The 25,782-nt window shown below is 41.4% G+C and overlaps 1 protein-coding gene across 3 annotated transcripts in view; it reads right to left on the reverse strand.

Moving 5' to 3' along the window:
• agap3 (ArfGAP with GTPase domain, ankyrin repeat and PH domain 3) overlaps positions 1–25,782 on the reverse strand; it is a 121,998-nt gene that overhangs the window by 34,931 nt on the left and 61,285 nt on the right. For all 3 annotated transcript variants that reach the window (XM_040020231.1, XM_040020240.1, XM_040020224.1), the window contains 8 exons: positions 23,936–24,021; positions 20,398–20,539; positions 19,833–19,967; positions 16,374–16,501; positions 15,944–16,099; positions 10,905–10,988; positions 6,419–6,523; positions 4,476–4,647 (listed from right to left, as the gene is read on the reverse strand). In XM_040020231.1, coding sequence (XP_039876165.1) covers positions 4,476–4,647; positions 6,419–6,523; positions 10,905–10,988; positions 15,944–16,099; positions 16,374–16,501; positions 19,833–19,967; positions 20,398–20,539; positions 23,936–24,021 — 1,008 coding nt within the window. The remainder of the gene's footprint in view (positions 1–4,475; positions 4,648–6,418; positions 6,524–10,904; positions 10,989–15,943; positions 16,100–16,373; positions 16,502–19,832; positions 19,968–20,397; positions 20,540–23,935; positions 24,022–25,782) is intronic.

Consider the following 25,782-nt stretch of genomic DNA (forward strand, 5'->3'; position numbering starts at 1 on the left):
ACAACAGTGCACCACTGCATGTTATTTCCCAGAGCCAACGTTAGTGTTACTGTTTAAAGTTAGAGGCATTCGTAACAGAAAATCCATTTTTCCACTATTCAAAATGTGTTTTAATGCACAGAGTGCAAAGTTTCACTCTGTGATACCTTAAAATAGAGAGGAGAGGGGGGGGGGGGAAGGATTAGATAACTCCAAGGCAACTTCGATTGATATTTAAAATTCAACAATCATGTCTAATTGTCAAATTGGATGCTAATGATTAATGAATTATACATGGCTGTATCCATTAGTCCCCAGAGACCACTCCTGCATAAAGGGGAGGATAATGTAATTACAGTGGAGAAATAATCAGCTTGTGGCATTAAAAGAACACTGTACTCAAAGCTCCAGCCAGGCCCGACTCCTTTACATTTTATAGATTTAACAGTGGCACTACGGTGGACTGACAATGACGAAACATTATGATTCAAACTGAGATTCAAGGGATTAATACTCAATTGGAAATCTCTCACACAGATTTTAGTGTCATAGACAATACAAAATATTAGTAATTAATGATTATTGACAATATAACTGGATTTATTTTGAATTGTGGATGAACCAAAACCCCAGTTTGAGGCCTCATTCTATCCAGTCTCTGTTTAAGTCTCTATGAAAAACCATTGCAGCCATTTATGTTGACATTACATGAAATATAAACAGTAAAATAAGCAAACCCAGATGAACAAAGACTGCTTAGTTCTAAATATTAGACTACTGGGATGTTACATTTTTTGCCCAGCTCTATTTGTTTGACAGCTTTCCTCATTAAGCTTAGAATAATAGCATATCTATAGATTAAACCACCCTTCTGCACAGTCATTAAAAATTGTTTAAAAAGCTACAATAATAAGAAAAATACTGTGCTATGTATCATAATGATCTACTTATATTATTACATTATAATTTAATTTGTAATGGGGCTTTATTATACTGGAATATTGTTATCTGTTAGACTATAATTCTTTTACCACTGCATCTACTTATTAAAAAAATATCACCAAAAAACAAAACAAATTGCTACTTTTCTTCAACACATTCTGACACTGATTCTCTTATAAAGAAAGCACGCTAAACATTTAACTTTTGTTCATTTCCTGCTTAAACTCTTCACAGAAAAAAACCCACTGTGGACTTTATTGTCATGTGTAAAAAGAGATAACAAAAGCCATATAGTTTCTACTGCAGGCGATCCAAGGCTCGGGTGTTAAGTACAGGCGATGGATTAGCGGGGAGCAGCTCTGCCTTGCTTCTCATTTCTCTTTAGGCCGGGCCGTCAGTGGGCTGATGAGCCGTGACGAGGCCTGACCCCTCCGTGGAGTTGTTCCCATTATGTACAAGTAGTGAGATAATGAAGCATTCATGCTAATGTGGGCCGAGCAACATATCATCTGCGGCTGTGTAATCCACCACCACCATCATCATCATGACCAACGCCCAGACGTCCCCCTTCGCCTCTCATACTGCGGCTCCTAGTCCAATCACAAGTCACTCCAGCATTTGCATTCAGACTTATGCATTTTATACAATGATTTCATAAACTGTACGCAACAAATTAACATTAAAATATTGATTTTAGCCCTTCATGAAAGTACAGCCTGTATTATCTTTGGAAATAGACATTTTTACGGATGCTTTCTTCTCCATTTCAGCTCCTTTTCAGATTCCATCTGATGACGTCTATTTCTATTGACAAAACAGATCTCGATACGAACAATTAACTCTCTCAGTGGATCTCAGAGGGATCCCCAGCAGCACTTCCGTGTTGCAATAAAGCAACTTTAGAGAAACAACATTCACTTTTAGATAATTAAGCTAAGCACATTTGGAATATGGGAGATGGTTTTCGCTTACCCAACAGGGTTGAGGGATTCAGACTGAAGAGATTGGGAAATATTTCAACTTGCCGAAGTTGTTACTGGCCTGTTAGTTAGGGAGTGTGTGGCTCTTAGTTCTGTAGCACTATATAAGCTGGAGACAAATCATGGCGCAGAGCTGGGAGGGAATGGGCGAAACACTTTTCTCCTTTTCCTCCCTTGTGGTGAGCGCATCTCTCCCTCCCAGAGGATTGATTAAAAGTGACTGGGCCCATTAATACTTTGATACAATGTATCTGTCGCTGGTGACACGGCAGGACGCATGTTAACAGGGAGGATCATATTTAAAATGGTTCCGCTCAGCACCCAGCAAAGGAATTAAACCTGGCCGCTTGGCAAACTCGCGGGCGCGTGCGTTCCCACATTTACTCTCTGTCTTCTCAACCTCTCCTCTTCATCTTCCTATCTCCCCCCATCCACTCTGCCCCTCCTTCTCCCGGTTGCTATCCCTCTTCTCCCAGTGATTATAAAGGTCTTTAGATCTAAGGAATGAATGAATTACCAAAGGCAAAGACAAGGCTTGTGATTTGGACGCTGTGAATGAAAAATTACCCCTTTGTTCCCTTCATCAATTGCATGTCTAATGAAATCAAAATCCCGATCGCATAATCAGAAGAGGGTCCTCCACCCGGAGAGAGACCTGATGTGATTTGTAACCTTTCTTTTCCTAAGTGGAGATTAAGGCAAATCTCTCTCACATTGTTCCCTGATGCAGACATAGATGAAAACTGAAAATGTTGGGAATTCATCATTGATGAGTCTTTTCCAAGAAATGATTATCAGGTGAAAACAACACTTTTGCGTTAACAACAAGAAAGAAAACAACCCAGTTGGTGGTGGGTTTTATTCTCCCCAAAACCTTATCTGGCCCGATTTTCACCGCCCTTCGTCCACTCAGACGACTCTCCTCAACCCTGCACTCAAGGTCAACACTTTGCAGGATGACACAACCTTGATCTCCTGTCCTGCGCTCTGTAAACTCCTAGATCTTTCTGCTTGTGACTGATTAACTCATTCAGCTGTGGCAGCACCTTGGCCACATTTGAAAGTAACCTGCCCGGACAGTCCTAACGGTCCCTGGTGGCCCATCTTTGGCACTGAACCCACTCTCAGCCAGTTAGCTTTAGCCTGAATGATGGAAACACTGTGCCCATTTCACAGCTGACGAAGGACCCCACCTCCCTCCGGGGATCACTCTGCTAATTAGTATTAATTACTCTTAATGCTAACCCCTAAATCCAATCACGGGCTTCCTCTCTATACGGCTGCCAGACTCTCAGCAGCCTCCAGTGGTACTGCTTGCTGAGAGAAGAGCTCTATTTTTAAGCCTGAAGGTGGAAAAATCCTGGCACGATGCTCAGGACCAAACTGCTTGCTGTCTCTGTGACCACTACAGTACCACAGAGGATGGAGAATAAGTAGGTCAGTGACTTAAAAGACAACGATAAACAACTGTTTCTTAAACATGGTTGCAGCATTTACTTGAACACAACTTGCGATTCCCTGTTCAGTAATATAGAGAAGTAATAGATTTGTCATAGATGCTCATTAAGTCATCAGTGTGTATACTACACGGCAGCTAATTTGCATATATGAAACATACAGAAAGATAATTAACCTGTTGGGAGCCATTTTTGTGATTAATCGCAAACAGAGGGCAATATAAAATTAGTAATGTAATAAAAGCCTAATTGAGTAACCATTACATATTCAAGGTATGATTTATTTCTTCTAAGAGCCTGAAATGTATATATATGATCTCTCTTAACTTAAAAGTGTCCATGCTTTTAAATTTACCAGCATAAGTGAGCATTATAAATGTGGCACTAGCCTCAATACCACGGCTAAAATTGCAACTTTTATGATTAAGCTGGATCAGTAGATTATATAAATATACAAATCATTTCCCAATAGACTACATTTTGGACACTCCGAAGTCCAAAGGATGAAGTGATGGTTGTACTATGGCAACAACAAAATAAAAATACTTAATGACTAGAACATGTTTTTTGAGATTTGTCCAAAACCACAATGATGTAAAAAAGTCATATTAAAAATAAATTATAAAAAGCTTGCACCACCATATTTGTAGTCTATCTAAGGGTGTTTTCACATGTGCAGTCCTGCACTTTGCTCTAGTTTATTTGAGCCCAAAGCTGAGAGAACGGTGCAGGTTTAGATCTAGATGAGCAGTATGCATCAGGTGTGCCAGCTAACTATACCAAAACTGCAAAGTGTGCCTCTCTTGATACATTAACATTAACATTACTAAGCTGTATAAAGTTTTTAAACATAAAATATTAAATCTGAAATCTGCAAAGCTGAGCAAACTATGAGCTCCTCAAATAATTAGACTTTGCTCACATTTGTGCTCTTTGTACAAAAGTGCAGTGTAATGTAAGTGTAGTGGACACAGAGCAGGGAGGAAGAGGGTGATACCGTCATTCATGTTGTGACACAGCACCCTAAAATTATTAATCCTATTGTATCATAACTGTTTATGTGAAAAAAGAGCAGAAATTCTGCCCATTGGACAAATAATGAAGCGGGGATTCTGACCTGTGTTTCCTATGCCCAGCTGCAAAGTGCTGCGGTCCTTGGTCAGCCCGTTGGTTTTGGGACTAGCAGTGGGGGCGACGGTGGCCACTGCTCTGGGCGGTCGCTTCCCAGGCACCTTAACTGTTGTCCTCAGCAGGTCTATCTCTTTTCCGTGCACGTTCTGCATGTAGTCCTACAGGAAGTAATAAATAAGAGCATGACAATTGTATCAAGCAGCCTTCACCCTACACAAGCTCGTATTTCCAGATATATCCCACAATTTACCTACTTGATTACAGTCTGTGGACCAACAAGAACCCAGGAATTATAGAAGAAAAACAAATTAAAAGACTATTCAATTTCCATCCCCATTAGTCACAACCCATCTTAGACCTTCCACTACGGCTGCGTGATAGTGGGAAAATGATTGTAAAGCCATTATACATCACCTGTGCCCACGCTGTCTCTCCAAATAGCGAGATGGTAGGCTTAATGAATGCAAACTGTCTCATTCTCTTTCAATTTGGTCATTTGATTTGGTTTAAAGCGACTGCCGCCCAAATGTGGGAAGCCAAGGTGAAAATCATTGGGCTCAGCAGAAAAAGATCCAGATAGAGGCGAGCTCGGCCTTTGCCGTCCCCCCACCGGCTCCTCTGCTTTATTACCGTGTCATAAAGCACTCATTTCTTTCCCAAGCCTCCTCGCTAATTACCCAGTGAGCGCTCTCATTTCATTTTATTGCTGGAATTAACAGCCAGATCGAAGCGTGCAAAGCTATTAAGATGTGTGATTAAGCCACATTCAATTAGTTTCTACAAACAATTTAATTGATGTAGCAGATAGAATTAACAGAAGGTGATTGTGTGGATGGCTTGGCTGACTGCGAAATTAAAGGTTCCCCTCTTTCACTCTCAGGCTGCCTCCCTCCCTCGCGCCTTTCCTCAATCTCTCTCTTCCCCCCTTTTTTCCCTCCTTTTCTTACTCCTTCTCTGCTCCACTGCTCAAAATGAGCTTGAGCTAATGTAACTGTCAGCCTTATTTCACCTCCCTCTGTAAGTCAACAGATTCATAGATTCATAGATTGCCCCGATGACCTGTAATAGCTGTAATGATCAAGAGATAGCCTGTTCAGTCAATTACATACATCACTTTAGCCTGGCACCGCTCTACTAATAACTGCTTGTAAATTAAACCACTAACACAATGTCAGAGTAAAAAAGACCACACACAGGGTTCATGTCTAACCACTGGGCCCGTTTTCAAAGTTTGAGTTGTCTCATTAGAGACAAGATGCTGAAAATATCGCTCATTTCATGTGGCCGAATGATCTAGACATGCCGAACGCAAGGCTGGAAGAATCAGAGAGTGATGGAGGGAATCCGAGGGCAGAGACGGGCATTTCTGAGTGGAGCACTGGGCTCTTCAGCTGTCTGCTGCCAGCCAGCCGAGTGTTTAAGAGGTATTAGCAGCCCAGCGGGACTCTGACAAAGATGGATGTGGGAGGCTGGTCAGGCTCTGCTGCCATGCGGTGAGAACCATTATAAATACAAGCCAGCGTGAGGCCTGGGCGCGGCAGGCACGCAGCAGCACAGCCATGTCTCCATTAGCAGACACCGTGGATTGGCACCACAGGGTGGGCAGAGATGACCACTAGGACACCCCGTTTTTTAATACTAAGCTCAAAGTCCCAGGGTTTGCTAATATGGCCGTTACGTTACACACAGCAATAAGTCTCTGTTGACATCGTGTGCATATGTGGTTGCAATCCAGTTTCCTACAGCAATGGTGGCAAATGTAATCGCATCAAGAGAATCGTGCTCAGCGGTTACAAAAGTCCTGCATTAAAAACCTCCAGCAGCACCCTCGAGTACAAACAGTGGTGTAACAAACCCATAAAGCCGAGTGGAAAAGAAATAGCAAAGGAAGGAGCAAAAGTCTGTGTGTGGAGGTGGGGGGGGACTCACATGTAAACTGGGGTGGTAAGTGAGGACGCCATTATCACACAGTGTGACATATTTCTTTTTCCACTCCTTGTTGAGGGATTTGCCACTTCGCTTCAGAAGGATTCCCTGTAAGAGACAAGCCATCACGGTGAGCATATGCTCCTCTCAGAGCAGCGCGGTCGATGATATGAGCCATTATGGATGTTAAATACCATAAAACAGTGCTGTTATTGTTATTACAGATTTGTTATTGCGCTTTCATGGAGAATTTTCTTGGAGGTACACCATAAAGCAAACAAACATCATATTAAATGACAATTATGAAACAGTATGGAAGTAATTACATTAAAAACAGTTTGGCAATTACCTAACAATTGCAATTAATCTCTTTCTGTTATAGCTCGGCGGCTGACAGGTTTAATGAAATGCTGCTTTTTGCTTCTGTGCCCTTTTGAACCTACAAAGCTGGACAAGTTCCTCTGCTATAGGGACCATTCAGAAACAGAGACAATCCAATTTGCCAGACCTCCTCCCTGCATTCATGCACATAACATGCTGAACTCTGGAAGACCCCTCAATCCCGGGATTAGAGAGTGTGATCTACCCTCTTCAAAGCCCACTCATCTCTTATTCTATTCAACTTTATCTTCTGGGGCCTTTTAGGGCCTCACAAGGTTTCCTTATCTGTTTAGTAAATCCACTAGTAAACAATGGAGTTCCACTGCTGGAGGTGACCAAAGGCTGCTGAGTGCAAGGGCCAGGAGGCTCTCTCTGAGGTTAAATAGTGAGGAGGGGCCTGCTTAATTAGGGGATTAAGTCGGGGCAATGTTTGTGCTTTTACAGCCCGGCCCTGTGTGTGTGTGTGTGTGTTTGTGTGTGTGTGTGTGTGTGTGTGTGTGTGTGGGTGAGCTGAAAAAAGGGGGGTCAAAGGGGTAGTGTTTTGCTAGTAAGGACCATCCTGCAGGCTTTAATCCTGATTAACACATCAGGAAGAGCTGACCCTCGGTGACCTGGGCACCAGGCTGTTTGCCGACAATCATCTTAATCCAGACCCTGATTCATCTGCCACGACCCTCCACCCCCCACAAATGAATCCTGGTGGTGAACGCTGGTGCTCATAAGTACAGGCTTCATATCCTATCAACAAATCTGCATCTGAAATAATTGAATTTTACTTTACAGAGTAGAAATAACATTTTTATAATGAAAAAAAGAAAATCCAAATGTAAGCTTTGAAAAATGAGGGAGCAGGCCGGCTCTGTCAGATCGTGTTGCCGAAGCCTGTTGTTTATTAAGATGAAGTATTGCTGAATTACTTGTACTGGAATACATTTAAGAACCCATAAGTTTTCAGAGAAGATGAATCAAAAATGAGAACAATATTTTGAAACCATTTAAAGTTTTGATGGAAAATGAGGACAGGGAAAACACAGGCCATTAAATTAGAATTTAAACTATATATATTTTTTAATATTCAAAAGCCACTGTTAACCCTTTTGTAACTATTCATACTTGAAGAGGATTTTTTGTCCAGGAAGAAACTTGTGTCCTTTTAATCGATTAGTTGCTGACTGCCCGGGCTCTCTCTCAATATGGTCAATAAAAGAACTGTAAACACTTTTTAAATGTGTCTTTAATCATACAAAGTAAATGATGCAGTCAGAGGGCCTCTAGCAACTTTATAATGCATGTTTTACAAGCAAATATGTTCCTCATCTTGTGGCCTTACTGAACCATACACAAATCTATACACGCAATCAGTGTGGAGCTTCAAATTATTCATCAGAGCCGTGAAGCAGATCGATAAAGATGCTAAGGCAATTATGCGAAAATCTACACATGCACACTAATTCTTCTGTTATTTTATGTGAACAGTTGCCCATTACGACTGTGATGAATATCATCATAGATCAGGTCACTTTCAATAACTGGAAACCTGACATACGATTTAATTGAATTAATCATCGGGGCTCTGTCTCAGATTACAAAATGGGATAGTGTGACATCACGAGGAGAGGTGCGGAGTCCAGCGCTTCCCCTCGACACTGACGTACACATGAGGGTGCGCGCCCGCACACAAAAGGATGAGTGTGTCAAGCTTGTGCGACACAAGGAAACGGGCCAGTTGTCAGACGCGCTCTCTGTGTCCACACAATTGTGATATCTACACAGAGGAGATAGTGTCTTTCTCTCCTTTTGTCAGATTACCAGGAGGAAAGCTGCAAACTGCCACTGTGGCTGACTGATAGGCCGGCCCTTTGTGACACACCAGGAGAAGGGAAAAAAAGTGTGTGTGCTGGTGTGTGGGGGGTGAAGAGCTGCTGACGGCTCCTCAGCAGTGAGTGCATTGTTATCCTCACTCACTATTTTTATAGATAGAAAGTGTGTGTGTGTGTGTGTGGGGGGGGGGCGGCATGCAATGTGTAATTTGGCCTGATGGTGTGAGGGTGAGGGGTGGGGGCGCGGGGAGTAGTGGTAATTAAGCTCACATTGATACTTTGATCTCCTTGATTGTGCATTTCACTGGCCTGGAGATCAGCTAGTCAGTCCCCCTCCACATGCCTCCCCCACCACCACCACACACACACACACACACACACACACACACACACACACACAAACTCCATCCGTCCCTCCACATCTTTATCTGAACCGCATCCCTACCCATCCAAAAGAAGGAGTGTTTTTTTTTTTCTTTAGATAAAGCATCGGTTCTGATCTTGCCAAAAGTGGCTGCGATACTCAGGGAAATTGGCTGCGCACTTTAGAAAGGAGGTCCCACTAATGCACGGGCTAAGACTGAAAGAGTTTACACTAAAGATTGCTCTGAGGGGGATTTCGTTTAATCTGTGAAAATCAAACTCCTGATCACCTGTGGACTAATGAGCGTCTGCAGGGAATTACACAGATCTAGAAAAACGCAGCCACTTCGCTGAGACCTAAATTACACCTTTGTAGAACAGCCATCATGAAGTATTAAACATTTTTAAAGGTGTTTTTAGCTGTTCTCAAGCTGCTGTTCTCAGACTCATAATTTGAACTCGTATTGCTGAATAAAAAAAATAAATAAAAAGCCTTATCTATTACACAAACATCTATCGTTGCCCACGGAGTGATCACCTCATAGCCAACTATTTCTACTTTAAACACAAAGGAACGTTTTTGATTAAGAAAGCATCACCCTGCCATTATTTCAGCTAGACCCAAAGCCTTGGCAATTTTCTCCCACAGGGAACGAGGAGGTCTGGCAAAACATTTTTCGAAAGAAAGGACAGTGTCCTCTATCAGCTGCAGGTAAAGATGATAATACAGGAATGCTGACCTATTTTCAAAAGCCCTCATATAATCAGGAGTGATTACTAATGAATGTACCATTTACTCCTCCTTACAGTCGGACCTTTAGAAAGGATTTAGAAAACGCTTTATTCGGTGGTTTGCTGCTGTGAATCTGTTCCATTCACTGCAGCGTGTGACTAAAACAAATATAATATAGGGAAACAATAAAGAAACACAGGCACAAAAAAAAAAAATCAATAAATAATGACAAGATTTTTTAAAACAAACCAATATTAGACTAATATTCCAGCAGTGTTTGTGTAATAATCATTACCATTAAAGCTGTAGCATTTTTACCATGGCTCAAAAAAAAAATCAAATAAAATGCCGCCATAAAAAAAAAAAGCCTATTGGGACAATATATAGATATGAATGAATGAACTAAATATTAGTTCAGCACAATCAGGTGGAGTCAGTGGTTCAACTACAGGATTATTGCTCACTGGATTGGAGTCATCTACAGCTGACAGACATGTAAAAAAAATCAGACTGACCCTAAATAATGTTCTGAGATCCCGTAAATATTTGTTTAGTAGCCACAGTCAAAACAAGATATATCCTTTAAGGAACAGCTGAGGAAAAACACAAAAATCTTTATTATCCACTAACAAGCCTTAAACTGTGACTGGAAAATTGCAGTACACAAAGTTGGATGTTTTTTTAAACGATGGTGCTTTAAATATAATCTATAAATTTATAGTTGCTGCTCAGAAAAATCACACATCAAATATTAATGTTGATTTCTTTTTTTCCTGACAGATTGTGTCATTTGCTGAGAACAAAATGACTCAACAATGGTCAAAGGTAACCAAACTCATCAGTTCTCCAGGGTTTAAAATTTCTGCCTTAGTTTTTTGGAAGTGTACACTTTGATAGGTGTGTGTGTGTGTGTGTGTGTGTGTGTGTGTGTGTGTGTGTGTGTGTGTGTGTGTGTGTGTGTGTGTGTGTGTGTGTGTGTGTGACTTCCATATCATAGTGGCAGTGGTGCCTGCTTGTAAAGCATTTGTTACATTGGGTTGTGCTGCCATCTAGTGGATTTTGTAGCATACGGCTTTTCTCCAAAATCACTGAATATAAAATTACTCTAAACCTCTACTCAGACCAAAGAAGCCATACTTACCACAGGAACTGTGGGAAATGTAGTTAAAAAAGGGTTAGTAAGACTGCTTACCTGTTTGATAGGTATGGCCCTTCCACTGCCTATGCTGTCTGTTTTACTGTCAACGCTCTTTGCTTGTTCACTGGCTTTCCGTGACTGCAAGGAAACAAGAAAGTCAGTCAGACACCGAAGCGACGCACAGAGCACGAGATGGGAGCCGTGGGGGTATGAGGAGAATTTTGGTGGGGTCGTGCGTGTTGGGGCGTGTGTGCATGAGGGCAAGAGACTGGGGGTCAGAGGGTGTTTGGAACATTTGCTGTAAACTAAGCGTTGCAAAATAAAAAATAGTCTCAAAAGAAGCCTCAAATTAACAGACAAGCAGACCAGCGGAACAAACAGCATTAACACCGACGTGCAAGTCAAAAAAAAATGAAAATAAGAAATTTAAAGAAAAATAGAGACCAAACCAAGACCACACTGGACACATCTCAACACAGAGGAGACCAGAGACGACCACACATTGAGTCATGACTCAGCCCTGAAACCCTTTGGTAGATCCTTCCCTCTGTCTGAGACCCAGAGCGGGCCCTTAGTGGACCTGCAGACCACCTGCTGCTGTACCCACTGCAGCATCAGCTGTGCCTTTCACATAGTCAAATAATAAGTGCTTGTATAGCACAATCAATATGTTAAACGTCATAACAGGTTAGAAAGGAAAGAAAGGAGAGTGGTTATTTTTCTTTCTCTCTTTTTTTCTTTAAAAAAAAAAAAAAAAAAAAAAGAGGCTCTGGTAGTATTTCTTCCTCCAGCCTCCAGCCTGCAAAACCTAGAAGGACACAAAATCAATCTGCCAAAGTCAGACAATTTAAGTGTCAGAGAAGTTAAAATACATCAGCATTAAAACTCCTGGGAATGCCTGTGGAGAGGGGGGAAAAAACCCAGTGGTACAGCGACTGAAACTTGACATGAAACAGTTTAATCATAACCTTCCCACCCCAACACAAATAAAGAGATGAGGTACAGGTAGGGACAGACATGAGTGTGTATGGTCTCACTCAGAACATGAGAGATGTCCAGTCACCAATGGAAAAGAGGTAGTCTGAGTTCAAGTAAACCAACTCTGGCGTTTATATTTTTTTCCAACATTTTATTTTTTTTTATGATGACTTGTTTAGCTTCTATACAGACACCATACAAAGCAAGTCACAAAGTCACTTCAAAATATTCAACAGATTGAGCCAAACATTGCAGTTCCCACAAAATATAGGATGGACAGTTATTTCATATATTCCTTATATGTATGTACTTTTTATAGAGTACCATTGTAAATAAAATACAATACAAGATATACAGCAGTCTATATTTTTGTCAATCCATTCATGATAGAAAAGCGATTATGCAAGAGTTCATAATCTCTGTACCAAACCTAAACCGAGGAAAATGAAAAGAAATTAAAAAATAAATTAAAACTGAATCTGCAAAAAAAAAAAAAAAAACCCAACCCAATAAATTAAAAATAAATAAAAGGAAAATAACTGTTAAGTTTAACTACATTCATACAAGTCGGTGCAACCCAGTTTCATTTGTTTTTCGTATATTATGCCTCTGTATTACCTCAACACCCTGACGATCTACACTAGTTTTTATGAAGGCCTTCATAAAATTTACCCCAAACTGCTTTAATCTAAAATACCTCTGCGCTAATACCTTTAGATCACATTTTCAACATCCATTCAGTACTTCAAAACGTCCTGGAAAAGGAGAGCGAGTCAAATAAAAACAGACCAAATGAATCGAGGAAAATCTAAAAGGAAAAAAACAACAACAACAAACAAACAAAAAAAGAACAACAACTTGGCACCTCTAGTCCTTGAGTCCTCATTTATGGCAAAAGGCAGCGTGATGTCATGTAAGGAAAAGGTTGTGTCCTTTAGGTGGCTGGGTAACAGTTCCAAAAGTGACTCGACTGTACAGCATGTTTTTTGTTTTTTTGTGTGGCGTGTCTGAATGAGAGCACGGGGGAGTGAGTAGAGGGTGGGGCAGGGCAAAAAAGGGGGTGGATGGGGCATTTCCACAAGAGTCCCTACAGTTTGTCTCATGCTGTGATATTAGACGGTCTACTCTGAGTGCACTCAAACACTTGAGTGGACTCGACTTTAGGTTGCATTTGACGCAAAGTCCTATGTTTTCCACACGTTCTACGCATTACCCGAAATGCAATAGGGCACTGAGGGTAAAGCAGCAACAAGCTGAAAGTCCTCAACCAATAATCTCCTCTCTATCAGGACTGGCAAAGCAGGGGGACTCTTTTTTTTTTTTCTTTTTTTTTTTAAACCATCATGCTCTTCTAATTCGGAAGGAGTTGGAAAGCCCTTTTTGTTGAAGAAAGGTTGGAAACAGAAGCACAAATCTGCAAATATTAAAAAACAGTGTCAAATGAATATTGTTTGTGTTGTTGTTGGAGTTTTGTTTCACACGAGAAACAAGTTCAGGGACTGAAATACAGAATGGAGAAACACTGAATGGCGGACATTAATAAATGGGTCGAATGAATGATGGAATTAAGTATAAAAATGCTGTAATATTCATTTATATTCCTCAATAGTGTGCTTTTCAACACAAAAAGGGGACAGACAGCCTGAAGACCTCAGGAAACCACAGACAGACTACAAAACACATTGTTTAGTTATTGACTATGGAAGCACTAGGAAAGAATAACGTGTACTGTGCTGACACCTAGTGGCCAATGACAGTTATGGTGGAAACTGGCTTGAAATGATTGTGGTTTGGTGATTTGTGAGGGTGGTGAAAAGACGGAGTGATAAGATCTTCTGATGTAAAGCTTTGAGTTTTATTTACTTACTTTAAAAAAAAATCTAAATGTATTAATGCAAAGCACTGATCTATTTCAAGGGGCTTTTTCTTTTTACGTAAACCATATCTGGTATATTTGGAGCAGTATTATCTAAGTAAACTGCACAATGCAAAGGATTTTTCTTCATTTTTAAGAGTCCCAATGCCAGTGCCATGATTGTTACATGTGTTACTATTATCTCAGATTTATAACAGGACCGGACCTCGTATGTAGTGACTAAAGAGAGTCTATTGTTGATCTGCCAGAGCTCGTCTACCGATGACATTAAGGCATTTTTCTGGAGAGCTTCTCTTGAGGCCTTCTGAGATTTGCTTTACAATCTACTCACCTACTTTCGAGATTGTGCCTGGCAACCTGCGATCTAGCGGCAGAACTTTTTGTGAACTTGTAACACAGATACCAATTTCTTTTTTAAGACGTGCAAAGCTAGGAAAGGAACATCCTCGGCATTGTTGTGTTGATGAAATATTTTCTCTTTCTGCTGTTTTTCGTAAAATGGCAAGGAGGTTTTTGCAAAGCAAGTCTTCCTCTCCTGAGCCCATTGCTCTCTTCGAGTGTCACTGAAGAAATGTCGACATCGCCCCGTCAACTTTCCGTCCCTTCCTCCTCCTCCTCCTCCTCTCCTCCCTCCCCCTCCCTCCTCCCTCCCTCGGCTCGCTGCTCCTCAGAAGGTCATGAGCTGAAACTCCCGCTCGGCTTGCCACTCTGGCACCCACACTGGGTAGGTGGCGTGCTTCGGCATCTCCATGACGCGGACGGGGAGAGGCTCATTTCTCTGGTGGACATGGTTAGTCACTACCTAGCGGGGGGGAAGGGAGACAACAAGGGGAGCTAGCACACAGCCTGTACTGCTCGGTGGCCACAAAACCTGCGGCTCCCCAGCAGCTGGGGCAACAAGATGAAGGCGGTAGGACAAATAGAGGAGGGGAAGGGATAGATCGGGGAGGGTTAGAGAAGGAGTTGGTTAGAAAGAGAGGAGAGAGGAAATAGGAATGAGATGGGAAACAGGTGACAGCAAGAGGTGAGAGGGAGGTAGATTGGTGAAAGAAAGGGGATATGACTGGGAGGGAGAGGGAAAGGGGTAATCTCACATAGCCTGATCTGTCTCATAAAGCTCAAAAAGTTCAGCAGAGAAAAAATTGAAAACTTGGATACAAAGATGGCATGTGAATGAGACACTGGTTTCGCAGGGGAATTTGTTTTTCCCCAACCAGGGAACTTTAGAGAATTGTTTGTACTGATTTTAAAGCTTGCTGATTTGTACTTTTTTTGCAGACCTCCCTGAGCTTAAGGAGGCCCAGGTCCGGCTAAGCGAGTTTAGGAAAGGCTTAGCAGCAAAGAAGAAGGCTGGGAAGAGAAAAGGGGGAGAAGGGGAACAGGCTGGGTAGAAAAACATGGCAGAGGCTACAAGTAAAAGACAAGCTTAGGACAGCTAAGGAAATTAGAGTGGTTAGTGCACACATACGCTATCGGTTAGGGCAAAGGGCAAATGTGACAGGACATGGGGTAAAGAGCAGGCAGACAGGGGTGTCGGGATACTGGTGTGGTAGTTAATCTTAGCGATCAAAATCAAATGTAAAATGGGGACTCAGCAAGTTGATTAGTGGCCAGTTAGAGCACTTTCTGTCTGAAGCAGGGGTGCTAAGGGTGCCAGCATGCATTATTAGCAGCGTGTAAACGGGCCACAGGTTGGCTGGGATTTTAAAGTTTAGCTTGATCGGGGCAGGAGAAGTGGCATTGGCGGTTTTGTCGCTGCCGTCTCTCCCCCAAAAGGGAAGTCACTGCAAAGAAAGGATCTAGCAAAAATAAGAGGGGTAGGGGGAGGGAGGTCAAAGATTTAGACAGCGCAGAGGGCCCAGTTTGTTATGGGTGAGATGAGGAACTTAATTCATGTGCACTCACTACATCCAATTAGAAAAGAAAAAGGACATGAAAAGAGTTAATGTTTTTCTTCCACAGTGTTTATCTTTGATATTTGCTTTAAGGTTTCATTTTATTTATTTTTTATTTTTTGGTGCATTTCAGGGATTTAATGAGATTTATTTTGTCTTTTTCTCCTTTGCCCATTGTGCTGTGTGAACAAGACACTGTCTTTGCCTGCATCGGAGGCAGGAGAGGTGGCTTTTTTTATGCATTTTGAGCTACCTGTCTCCCTCTGGTGGAAAAAGTGCGCTCGGCAACATGCCTCCTAGTAGTGTGAGTGGGTGTTGCTTTGCATCAGCTGTCGCATACTTACTGTGAAAATGTTGGAGCGGCGCTTTGACTGCTTGCGGATGGGCGTGGGCGTGTTGGAGGCAGCGATGGTCTCAATGCGCATCTCCCGCTGACTTATGCTGGGGGTGGAGGGAACGGAGGAGGAGTAGTCGCTGAATGCACCCCCACCATTGGCCGCCTGGGGAGCGAGAGGGATTAACACGAACCGACAGAATCAGAGGAAAAGCGGGAGGAAAGAAGAGGAGAGAGGATAGTAAAAAGAAAAAAAGGAAAAGAAAAAACAACAACAGGGGAGACAGAACCAGGTCAATTTAGGAAAAATATGATGTGGACAAAATTACCCACTCACTAACAATACAACCAATCACCATGAGAAGAATTACATAAACTGGAGATTTTTTACATATTCACGTGGAGGATTTGAGTGTGGGCTGTGAATATCTGGATCTTACCTGGTTAATGTGAACAGAGGGGATCGATGCAGCGGGGACTGATGAGTGGCTGGGAGAGTTCGGGAGTGATTTGCATGGACCAATAGAGAGCTGCTGCTTTTTCCTCATGGCCACAACCTTCTGGGCAACTGGAGGCAAACACACAGCAAGATACGGTCAACTAGTCCGGTCAGCCAACCTTGGGAGAGTTTTTAGGGATTTAGTGGGTTACACTGTGAGAATGTGAAACCCAGGATCACGTGTGATGATGTAGACTAGCTCGGTTGCTGAGCAACAGTGGGAAACCTCAACGAATTCCTAGACAGAGAATTCCCGTTCTTCAACTTCAGGTTTAACAGGTGGTCTCTGCGACAGTCCAGAATAAATATGCCATTTAAGCCAAAAAATATAATGTTCATGGGAGTAAAAACAGAAATAAAATGAATTTTTATTATGTTTAACATTTATGGAGTTTAGGTTTTAGTAAAATACTTTAAGTTTTAGGGACATAACAGAACCAAAAGCCTCTTTCTGGACCCATAGCGCTCCCTTTTGAGCTTTTGTGTCAGCTGTTTCTGACACAGAAGTTTTTGTTTTAGTTCAATGGTTTTAGTTCAGATGTCTGTTATGGTCACTGAACAAAACTGAGTGCCATCGAGGGAATGCGTCGGCTGATAGGTTGGTTACAATATTTACAACCAATCAGCACACGTCAGTGGCATCCTTGTGTTTTACAGACAAAAACTGACAAATAAAACTGACTGTTTTTATTTCGATTCAGACATAAAATCAAACACAAAAATATTATATTTATTAAAATTGAAGAACACTTTGGGGTTTTAGCTCAGTTCACTCACTATGAATCTCCTGAGACTCGAGCTCTTGTCTGAGATGCTTTTTTAAATTTCTCCCAGTTATTTAAGTAGTTGGACCTGATAAGTACAAAAACCAACTTCCTCTTTGAACAAGAAGCTGTTACTTCATTATAGATCCTCTTGTTATTAAACAAAAAAAAAAAAAAAAAGAGTATGTCCTCATATTGGCACAATGGGTATCTTTTACAGCATAACACAATAAAGTCATTGCTCAACAAAGTGCGAAAGTAAAAGGTGCAGAAAAGACTAGATCTAATCTCCCCATATGAGTGCACAGGGTCTAAAAGAGATTGAGGAGTGCCCAAATAGACTGTCCAAAACAGTACAATAAGATTAACAGGAATTGGCTCTGGCAAGCTACCAGTCTTAGACATGACTGTAAGAATGTGTTTCAGGTATAAACCAGCTACAGAATTATAAAAAGTTAGAGAAACAGTTTCACTTTGGGATATGCTAGTAGCAGACATAATTTTCTATTTTATTTATAGTAAATAGCAGATTGATGCGTTTACTTGCATAGCTTTCTTTCAAAAGCTATTAAAGGTTGCATGTATGTAAAATTCTCCACTCTTTCTTGACAGCATTAGAGCAAGAGATAGAAGAAAAACTACATCAGGCATCTCACCTTGTGACTGCTGTAGATTTGGACTACAGCATCACAACATTCAGTCTTAATGCAATTCAAATGCCAAAAAAAGTCTTTGTAGAGCACTAAAAGCAATGAAAGAAAACTAGCACTCCCAACTACGCACATTATCTAGACCTCCTCGGGCCATTTGTTTTCCAGGCAGGTAATAAGGAACATACTGCTTATGTATGTCTCCTGGGACAATAAGGTTACCAAGAAAAGTAATCATACAAAATGACTTGCTTTAATTTTTTTCTGTCATTCATGGAGCTCTATAGTGTGATGTTAGCCAAATGGAACTATTGTCACAGCCTGATTGGCTATGCTGGTGGTGGCGTAAACCGTTAATTTGCTGCACATGCGACTGGGTGGAGCGCGAGGCGTCGAAGGAGGGAGGTGATGTTCGGGGCTAAGTGACGTGAATTAGCATTGAGGGAAGGGGAGATGATCTGAAGTCGTGCTGACAGCTGGGACCATAACGCCCGGCTGCCTGCTGCAGCATGGCAAATACAGAAAGAGGGTGCGAGTGATACTGGGCGACTTCTCCAGACAGCCAGCGCTCCCTTCATCTCTTTTAATTATTTCAAATTGAGCTTCAGGAAGCAATTAAGGCAGGGGGGGGGAAGACAACGTGCCTGCGCATCAACAGTCAGTTAAATGCAAAGTGAACACAGCGTTACATATTCAGATGTTTTCTGAAGGGATGACAGCCTTTCAAAGGAGCTGCCGCCCGAGGGGAAAATGTGCCAGAGTTGAAGCAGCCGAGTTTCCAAATAACAGTTTCATGACTTCAATTATGGATTCAGGGAAAAACTCAAGAGTTTCCAGAAAGTTGAAAAAGAGACAATATACAAGATGGTGCTTTTCTGCCATTTATGCCAAACTGAATGAAGTCCACATTTACATGCGAGCCTTGATCATGAATCTAACTTCCACAATGACTAATTGCAGTACTGACAATCATATGTTACTGAATGTGAAATATTATAGTACTTTGCATGTAGCCTGAGGTAAAGAGAAACAGAGAAACAACTGTCATTATGGAAATTTCGACACAAATTCTTCTCGTCTTTACAAAGTTACACGGGAAAGCAAGGAAAATGTTGATCCAAGTTTATTGAGTTGATCCAACATTTTCCCATGTGAGGGAGCGGCATCACACCGTGGAGGCTGTGCATCAGGGGGAAACTGGCTGAGATTGGCAGACTGACAGCTGGACCTTCCAGGCTATAAAAATGTGCTTATTCCCTCAAACCTCCTGTTCCCTTCGTTTTTTTTGCACCTTTCAGCACCTCCACAGCAAACAGGACACTAATAACTAACACTAATAATGCCGACTTGTGAGTTTCAGCTTTATTAAGTTACATTGGTTTTGAGAAAAACTCTTCTGTGAATGCCCTCCCTGCCAGTTTGAGCCAGTTCCAGAGGGTGTAATATAAGGGTTACACTAATTACTAGGCTCATAGTTCTGCAAATACAAGTTAGACCAAATTGGACCGTGTTTCCTAAAATTGGAAGGAGGTGACAAGATTGCATATCCTAGTCGGATTCACACAAAATCCGGTATTTGAAAAACTGCAATTTAAATGTTTCTTCAAGAAACTGTCAAGAAATCCTAAGTGGAAGTCTGAGAGTGGAATTGAAATGAGGCTAATTTAAATGTTTTGCCTGCAATGGAACCTGAGAATAAGGCAATTTAGATGAAGGTCATTACAAACAGCAAAAATGTAAAATGCCTATCCAAAGTTTGCAACATTCCTAAGCATATATCCTTACATTTGAAGAACTAGTTTATTCTAAAATTAGCAAATGCTGACAAGTGTTTGCTCTTTCGACTGACTGAAGCGTTGCAGGATAAACAACCTACTAAGTATATCGAACTAAAAGTGGGCTGTAAAATAAAACGTCATTACATTCAAGCTACGCTTTACACCTTCCTGTTTAACCTATCTGCACTTTTAAAACACCCCCTCTCACCGTCCTGGAAGACTCTCTCCACATTCAGGCCGTAGGTGGAGCAGGTCTCGTAGTACGTGCAGCGCTTCAGGTCATTTGACAACTTTCTGGCCCGTGAGTCATCAATCACTCTGGGGTTGGCAGCACTGATTGCATCTAGCAGAAGAGAGCAATAAAAAAAAAGATGTGGATCAAACATTTAATCCCATGAATGAAGTTGGCAATACCCAGTGTCAACAGCTTTCACCAAAAACCCCCACAGAGAAGTCCCGAATATATACTCGGAATCTGAAAGACGCCTACATATTTCCATATTTCCAAAACTGATGGGTACTGATGTGCAACAGCGTGCTTTGCTGGTGTGTTTTAATGATCTGTGGACAGCAACAGAGGTCTGTTTTGCACAAAAACAAATCGGCACTCAAACCACAAAAACTGTTTTGGTCTTTTCCTGACTTTTGTTGACATTAAGATATAAATTCAATATACCTCACTTATTAAAGAATAGCATATAACAGCTATAGTTTCATTATGTAAGAGGCAATAAAGAACATTTGTATATACATATCAGATGCAGGGCAAGCACCTTGTGTTCCAACGAGGACCATGGGGACCTCTGCTGTGTTCCTGTAGCTGGAAAGGCGCAAGAAGTAATTGTAGACCGTCTGGAAACTGATCTCATCCTCCAGGCTGAAAACGAAAACCACTGCATCCACCCAGGCAGCAAACTGAGGGCAGAGCAGAGGTAATGTGTTAAAGAAAAAAGCTACCACAAGAACATTTGCACAAATTAACGTTTGCATTATTATCGCTGATGCACTGACCACAAAAATATACTATTTTTTTTATTTTAAAAGGGATAATGGGAGACAGGGATGGAAACCATTATTTGTTTTAGCTTTTATGAATACATTTTACCTTATAATAGGTTGCAGCACTTTTACTGTTATTGTACTTCATGTATATCTACACAAGGGGGCAGTGTAGCAACAATCTTAGGACACTGAAACATGTTTTTAGGCAAGATACCAGACCAAGGTGAACAGACTGAATGAATAATGATTACTACTGAATGCGTATCTGCTTTCTTTATCCCCACAGCTACCATAATACAGGAAAATGTGTATTTTCTGTGTCATCTCTATATATGTCAGAATCTCTGGATAGTTTATGATCCAACAGGGAGCAGAGCGAATCAATCTGATTCAACATCCACAGCAGGAAATAGGCTAAGCTGACTCCACAGTACTAGTAACGGTGACAATCAAGTGACAAACTATTCTCCTGTAATGCCCTCTTCTTTATTCAGCTTTTACGTTTGCCCAGACCCCCACAGGGACTGAATGGCAAATCGAGCTTCCAAACCACAACTGTGCTCAGCCTCCTGCGAGTGGGAACATAATGGAGGCCTTTAATTATGCCAGTAATTATACAGGCAGCTGACAACTGAGCTGCACTCATTTCTATTCCCTAATCTCGCCGAGCGTAATGCAAGCGTAAATCGGAGCTTTGCCAAGCCAGGCATCACTAGCCGCTAAAACAACTGCAGGGTAAATACACCGGAAACACTGAACCCTGTGAATGAAGCCACAAGCAAGTTTGTCTATATTCTCCGGGGCTGGTGGTTTTGATACTTGGGCCTTTAATTGAATCCGATTATTACATTTGAATCTTTTTAAATCCCTCATCAAATCTATGTAAGCTTAGCAACAGAAAATATTAATAACATTGCGGTTAGAAGAAAGACTCACGTGAGAGAGTTTATTTACTTTAAGGGTGCAAAGTAACTGAGTACATATTACTCAGTGTATAAAAAGATGTTGTGACTAGCCAACTTGGGGCCAATAAGTATAACCTGTGAACATAAAAAGTCAATTAATTTGTTTCTGATCACCAGGCAAATGGGTCCTGTTTCATATAAAGCCTTCTACCTGCTAAATGTGCCCCTGTGTGTTTGTTGCTAACACTGCTCAACTGCTGTTTAGTGCTGGGCTGTTTAGTATACACTGGGCTTATCACAGATTCTGCTTAAAACAGCTGCCTGCTGCAGCTGGAAACCATGTTGGTGAGAATGGGAAGAGTGAATCCTAATGTCTAAGAAGTGGGCAGTAGAACCAACGTTAAATCTGTGAGTTTGTAATTATGGGTGACCACAAAGCATGTATTAACTTTGTAACACCAAGTGTATCACATCTGACACGTGTTTTTTAGACCTTTACATCAGTGTGATTTTTTTCTAACCCTAACCCCTTTTATATTTTGTTATTGGTTTAAGATAGGAGTGTCAAACAGAAATCCGGGGGCCAGAATCAGCCCGGTGAACACTTCAATCCCATCCATTAGATGACTTTTGGAAGATGTTAAGTACATATGAAGTACAAATGTTAAGGAGGACATAAAGTTTGGACTTTTTATTATTCTGTTGTATTATTATTATTTAAAAATTAGTTAGATGGGTTAGCCAGAAGTTGGCCATCTCTGTGTGCAAATGTGGCATATCAGGGCACTTTAAGAAAGTCATCAAATTTCAAGCTAAAAAAAAATGGCCTTTATGGCATTTTTACTGCTGTCAAATGGAAAAAAAACATAAATAAGGGTTAACTTTACTTTTTTTCTTATCTCACTAAAATTTAAGGAATCTATATTTGTTCTTTGTCCATGTCATCAACCACTATGTTTCAAGCTTGTGTTGCTGGAAGCCCGACTTTGTACAGTAATGAGTGTGACGACCCCTGCCCCGTTGTTTTCCCAACCCTTCCTTCATGTGTTCGAGAGCTTACGGCCGCTAGGCGACAAAAAGGTACCGTAGATGTCGTCACATTCCTCTGTGACCTCATGAGGAAGTCATCAGTTCAGATAAGTTTATAAGTAAAGCTCCGCCAGCTTTGAATGAGTCAAGCTCTTTGGACGTGTTCATTGGCCGGACATTACGTCATGAAACAGCAGTTTTTCAGTTACAAAAACAGGTGTCCCATGAGTGCCAATTAGCCAATCACTGACATGGGCTGTAGTCAAGCTTTGTGCCACAACAGCGATATTAAATTTAAACGGCCAGTGCATGTTTGTTGTTGGTACCCCTGAGGCACAGCAGTTAAACGAAGGAACAGGCTAAACTCACGGTTTATGCAGCTGTATAACAGTGTGGTGCCATTAGCATGCATCAAGGTGGACTTGAAATTAGGTTACATTCATGGGGTGGGGAGGGGGGGCACGTTAGTCTCTCATGATTGGTTATGGGAAACTGAATCCTCCCATCTATGGAAATCGGTCTGAGTAGAGCCTTGTAGGAGTGAAGGTGGAAACAGGGTGTAACAAGGAGATTTGCCAGATATCATGCTTTGCTGACACAAACAGTGCCAGTGATCACAGGCACTCCCATAATTAAGTGGATTTACTTATTCTACTTCAAGTATAAATAATAAAGTAGCATAACAATGTTCTTCTTACTTCTCTACTACATTTCTAACATCGTGCTTTACAAAGGAAAGCATTTTGATCATGATGATTGTTTGCCAGTGGTGCTAGTTTCCTTTTGCAAATGTACTCTTGGGGAAGGCTGGGGAAACCTGCAGTCAGCTAAGACTGAAGAAGTCACGCGGATGAGCGATGAAATGTTTCTCCCACCGAAAATGCTACGTCCAGATGAACAGAATAAACTTTTTGGGGTTTCCTTACCTGGATGATTGATCAAGACATTGATGCTTCAGCTTCATAGTTTCTTAGACTGGATAAAGTATATAAATTGGAGACAGCCAATGTCACAAAGTCCTGCAGTAGCTCAAAATTGGGTCCTCCGTGGTTCACAAATAATCGAAGATAAGATTTTGATGGCTGCACTGTCATAACACGTGTCACAACATCACATTTTCTCCTAAAAATTAACCATAACTCTTCAGATTTCGCATACTAATAAGATAATTAGGCGTTGTTTCTTTGACCACAAAAATCATCTCGACTTGGCTTTTGCATCGATCCGTTGTTGCTTTTGTTAGAACACCCACAGAGTGCTGTCTGCTCCAAACAGTCCTGTAGAGAAGTAATGGTCTGTCTCTAAGCAGGCTCTGTCAGCTTGACAGTTTATACCCAGCAGCTTTTGATTAAAGAGACCTTTTTAAGGATCCTACCTGCAATTCTGGAGGCCCCCCTTCATCTCTGATCAGAAGTAAGTAGCTCTGTCCATCCACCACAATTTCTTTCTTGAAACGTCCACCTAAAGGAAGAGATGTTAATTCCAAGAGTTTACTCCACAGCCAGTCAATTAATCAAAGTGTAAATTGTCTGTTAGAACGTAAACCAACCACCAAGGGGTTGTCAAAAAAAAAGCAAAGACAGCAGACACATTTCACACCCACTGATAAGCAATTGAAATGTATGGCTCTTAAAAGTTTGTTGATATGCATCTGAATTTAAGTGCAGCTTCTCAATTTAGACCTGCTGAACACGGTGTTGCCTGGATCACATGCTGACAGGAAACCAGGTCTCTCTGGAGCCAATTATGTGGGCGAGAAATTGCCATTTAGCGTGTCAAACGCACAGCTGCTGAGGGAACCAGTTCAGCGCCACTATCACTGCGCTTCCATGAGTCACGAAAAGGCCCGACTTTTGCTTCACAAACACTCTCGGGCTAATTGTAATAAATGATATCTTAAGACAAATAGACTTAATTTTAGAAAAGATGATAAAAGGATGGAAAGGAAGCAATGGGAGATAAACATCAGAATCCAGTAAATGTGTCGTGACTCCGAAACTGTTCTGCTTTAAGTCACATCCCAGAAAAATTGGTGGAAAGTTAAGAACGTAGCACCCATACTGCCTTGAGTTTCTCTCCCCTTTTCTTCATTTCTTTTGTAGCCCAAATAGATTTTCCTTGCCGTTAGCAAAGCTGGCTGCAGATAAAGACTACACCAATGGGAGAACCACGCTGTAAATTAGATTTTGCATATCATTTGAATGGTTCTCGATCCTGTGGAGATTAAAAACATTGAAATGAGAAAGTTGTGAGGCTAGAGATGTCCCTGGGAGTGAAAACGATGTCTCATGAATACAAAAAAATATGCCAAAAGCCGTTTCAAAAAACCGAATAAGGCACACATTTAAAAAGGTCTACGAATGATCGTGAAATGTATCCCCCCCCCAAAAAAAAGGAAAATTATGTTGAAGGCAGCAGATGTGTGCACTCCTGGAACGACTGAGTAAGAACAAGTTGGAAATCGTGTTGTTAAACCAGCCCACAGAACTAAAGATCACACATCAGAGGAGCTGTAAGTGGGCGGGGCCCCAGATTTTTTCTTTTTAATAGTCGGACACTATTCCTGTGTCAGCGTGCAGTACATATGCACTTGAGCCACGCTTCCACGCTTTTAAGTCGATTTTAGCCCGCTCTGCAAATCGGGGATTCTCCCAGCCTTTTGCACGGGCTCTCAAAGCCTGCTGGATGCTGGTTGCATAACATGCAGAGAGAGAGAGATTCATAAACCACCAGTCAGCTTTTTATTTATTTATATTTTTCTACTGAAGTCAAAGCGCTTTGCAGATTCCGACAAAGCACTGAGAAACTATGCGTCTGTATGTGTGAATGCTGATTGCATCAGAGCAAACCAAAGATTTATCAGAGAAAAGGGTTTGCATGGAAGCTGGCAACATGTTCGTACTCCAGAATGGATTATGGAGGAGACTCTCAGAAACCAGTATCTGTAATGAAAGCATACGGCTCTGGAGAAAACATGGATGGAAATTCAAAGCAAACATCTCAGTTACATAATCATCCAGAATGTCGTCGTCTCTATTTAGAGCCTGAATAAGCCAATGCTGTGAATAAATGAGGCAGACTACCTCACTCTCTCTTCCTGGCGTGATGAAGACTAATTATGAATAATGTGAATTTGTGCTCAACGTCTCATAAAGGAGAAAAAAAAAAAACAGGCGAGTGATAACGTTGCACACACAGCCTACAGAGAGACGGTGAGTTGGT

Source organism: Simochromis diagramma, unplaced genomic scaffold (assembly GCF_900408965.1).
Source record: "Simochromis diagramma unplaced genomic scaffold, fSimDia1.1 OVJJ01000205.1, whole genome shotgun sequence".
NCBI classification, from domain to species: Eukaryota; Metazoa; Chordata; class Actinopteri; order Cichliformes; family Cichlidae; genus Simochromis; species Simochromis diagramma.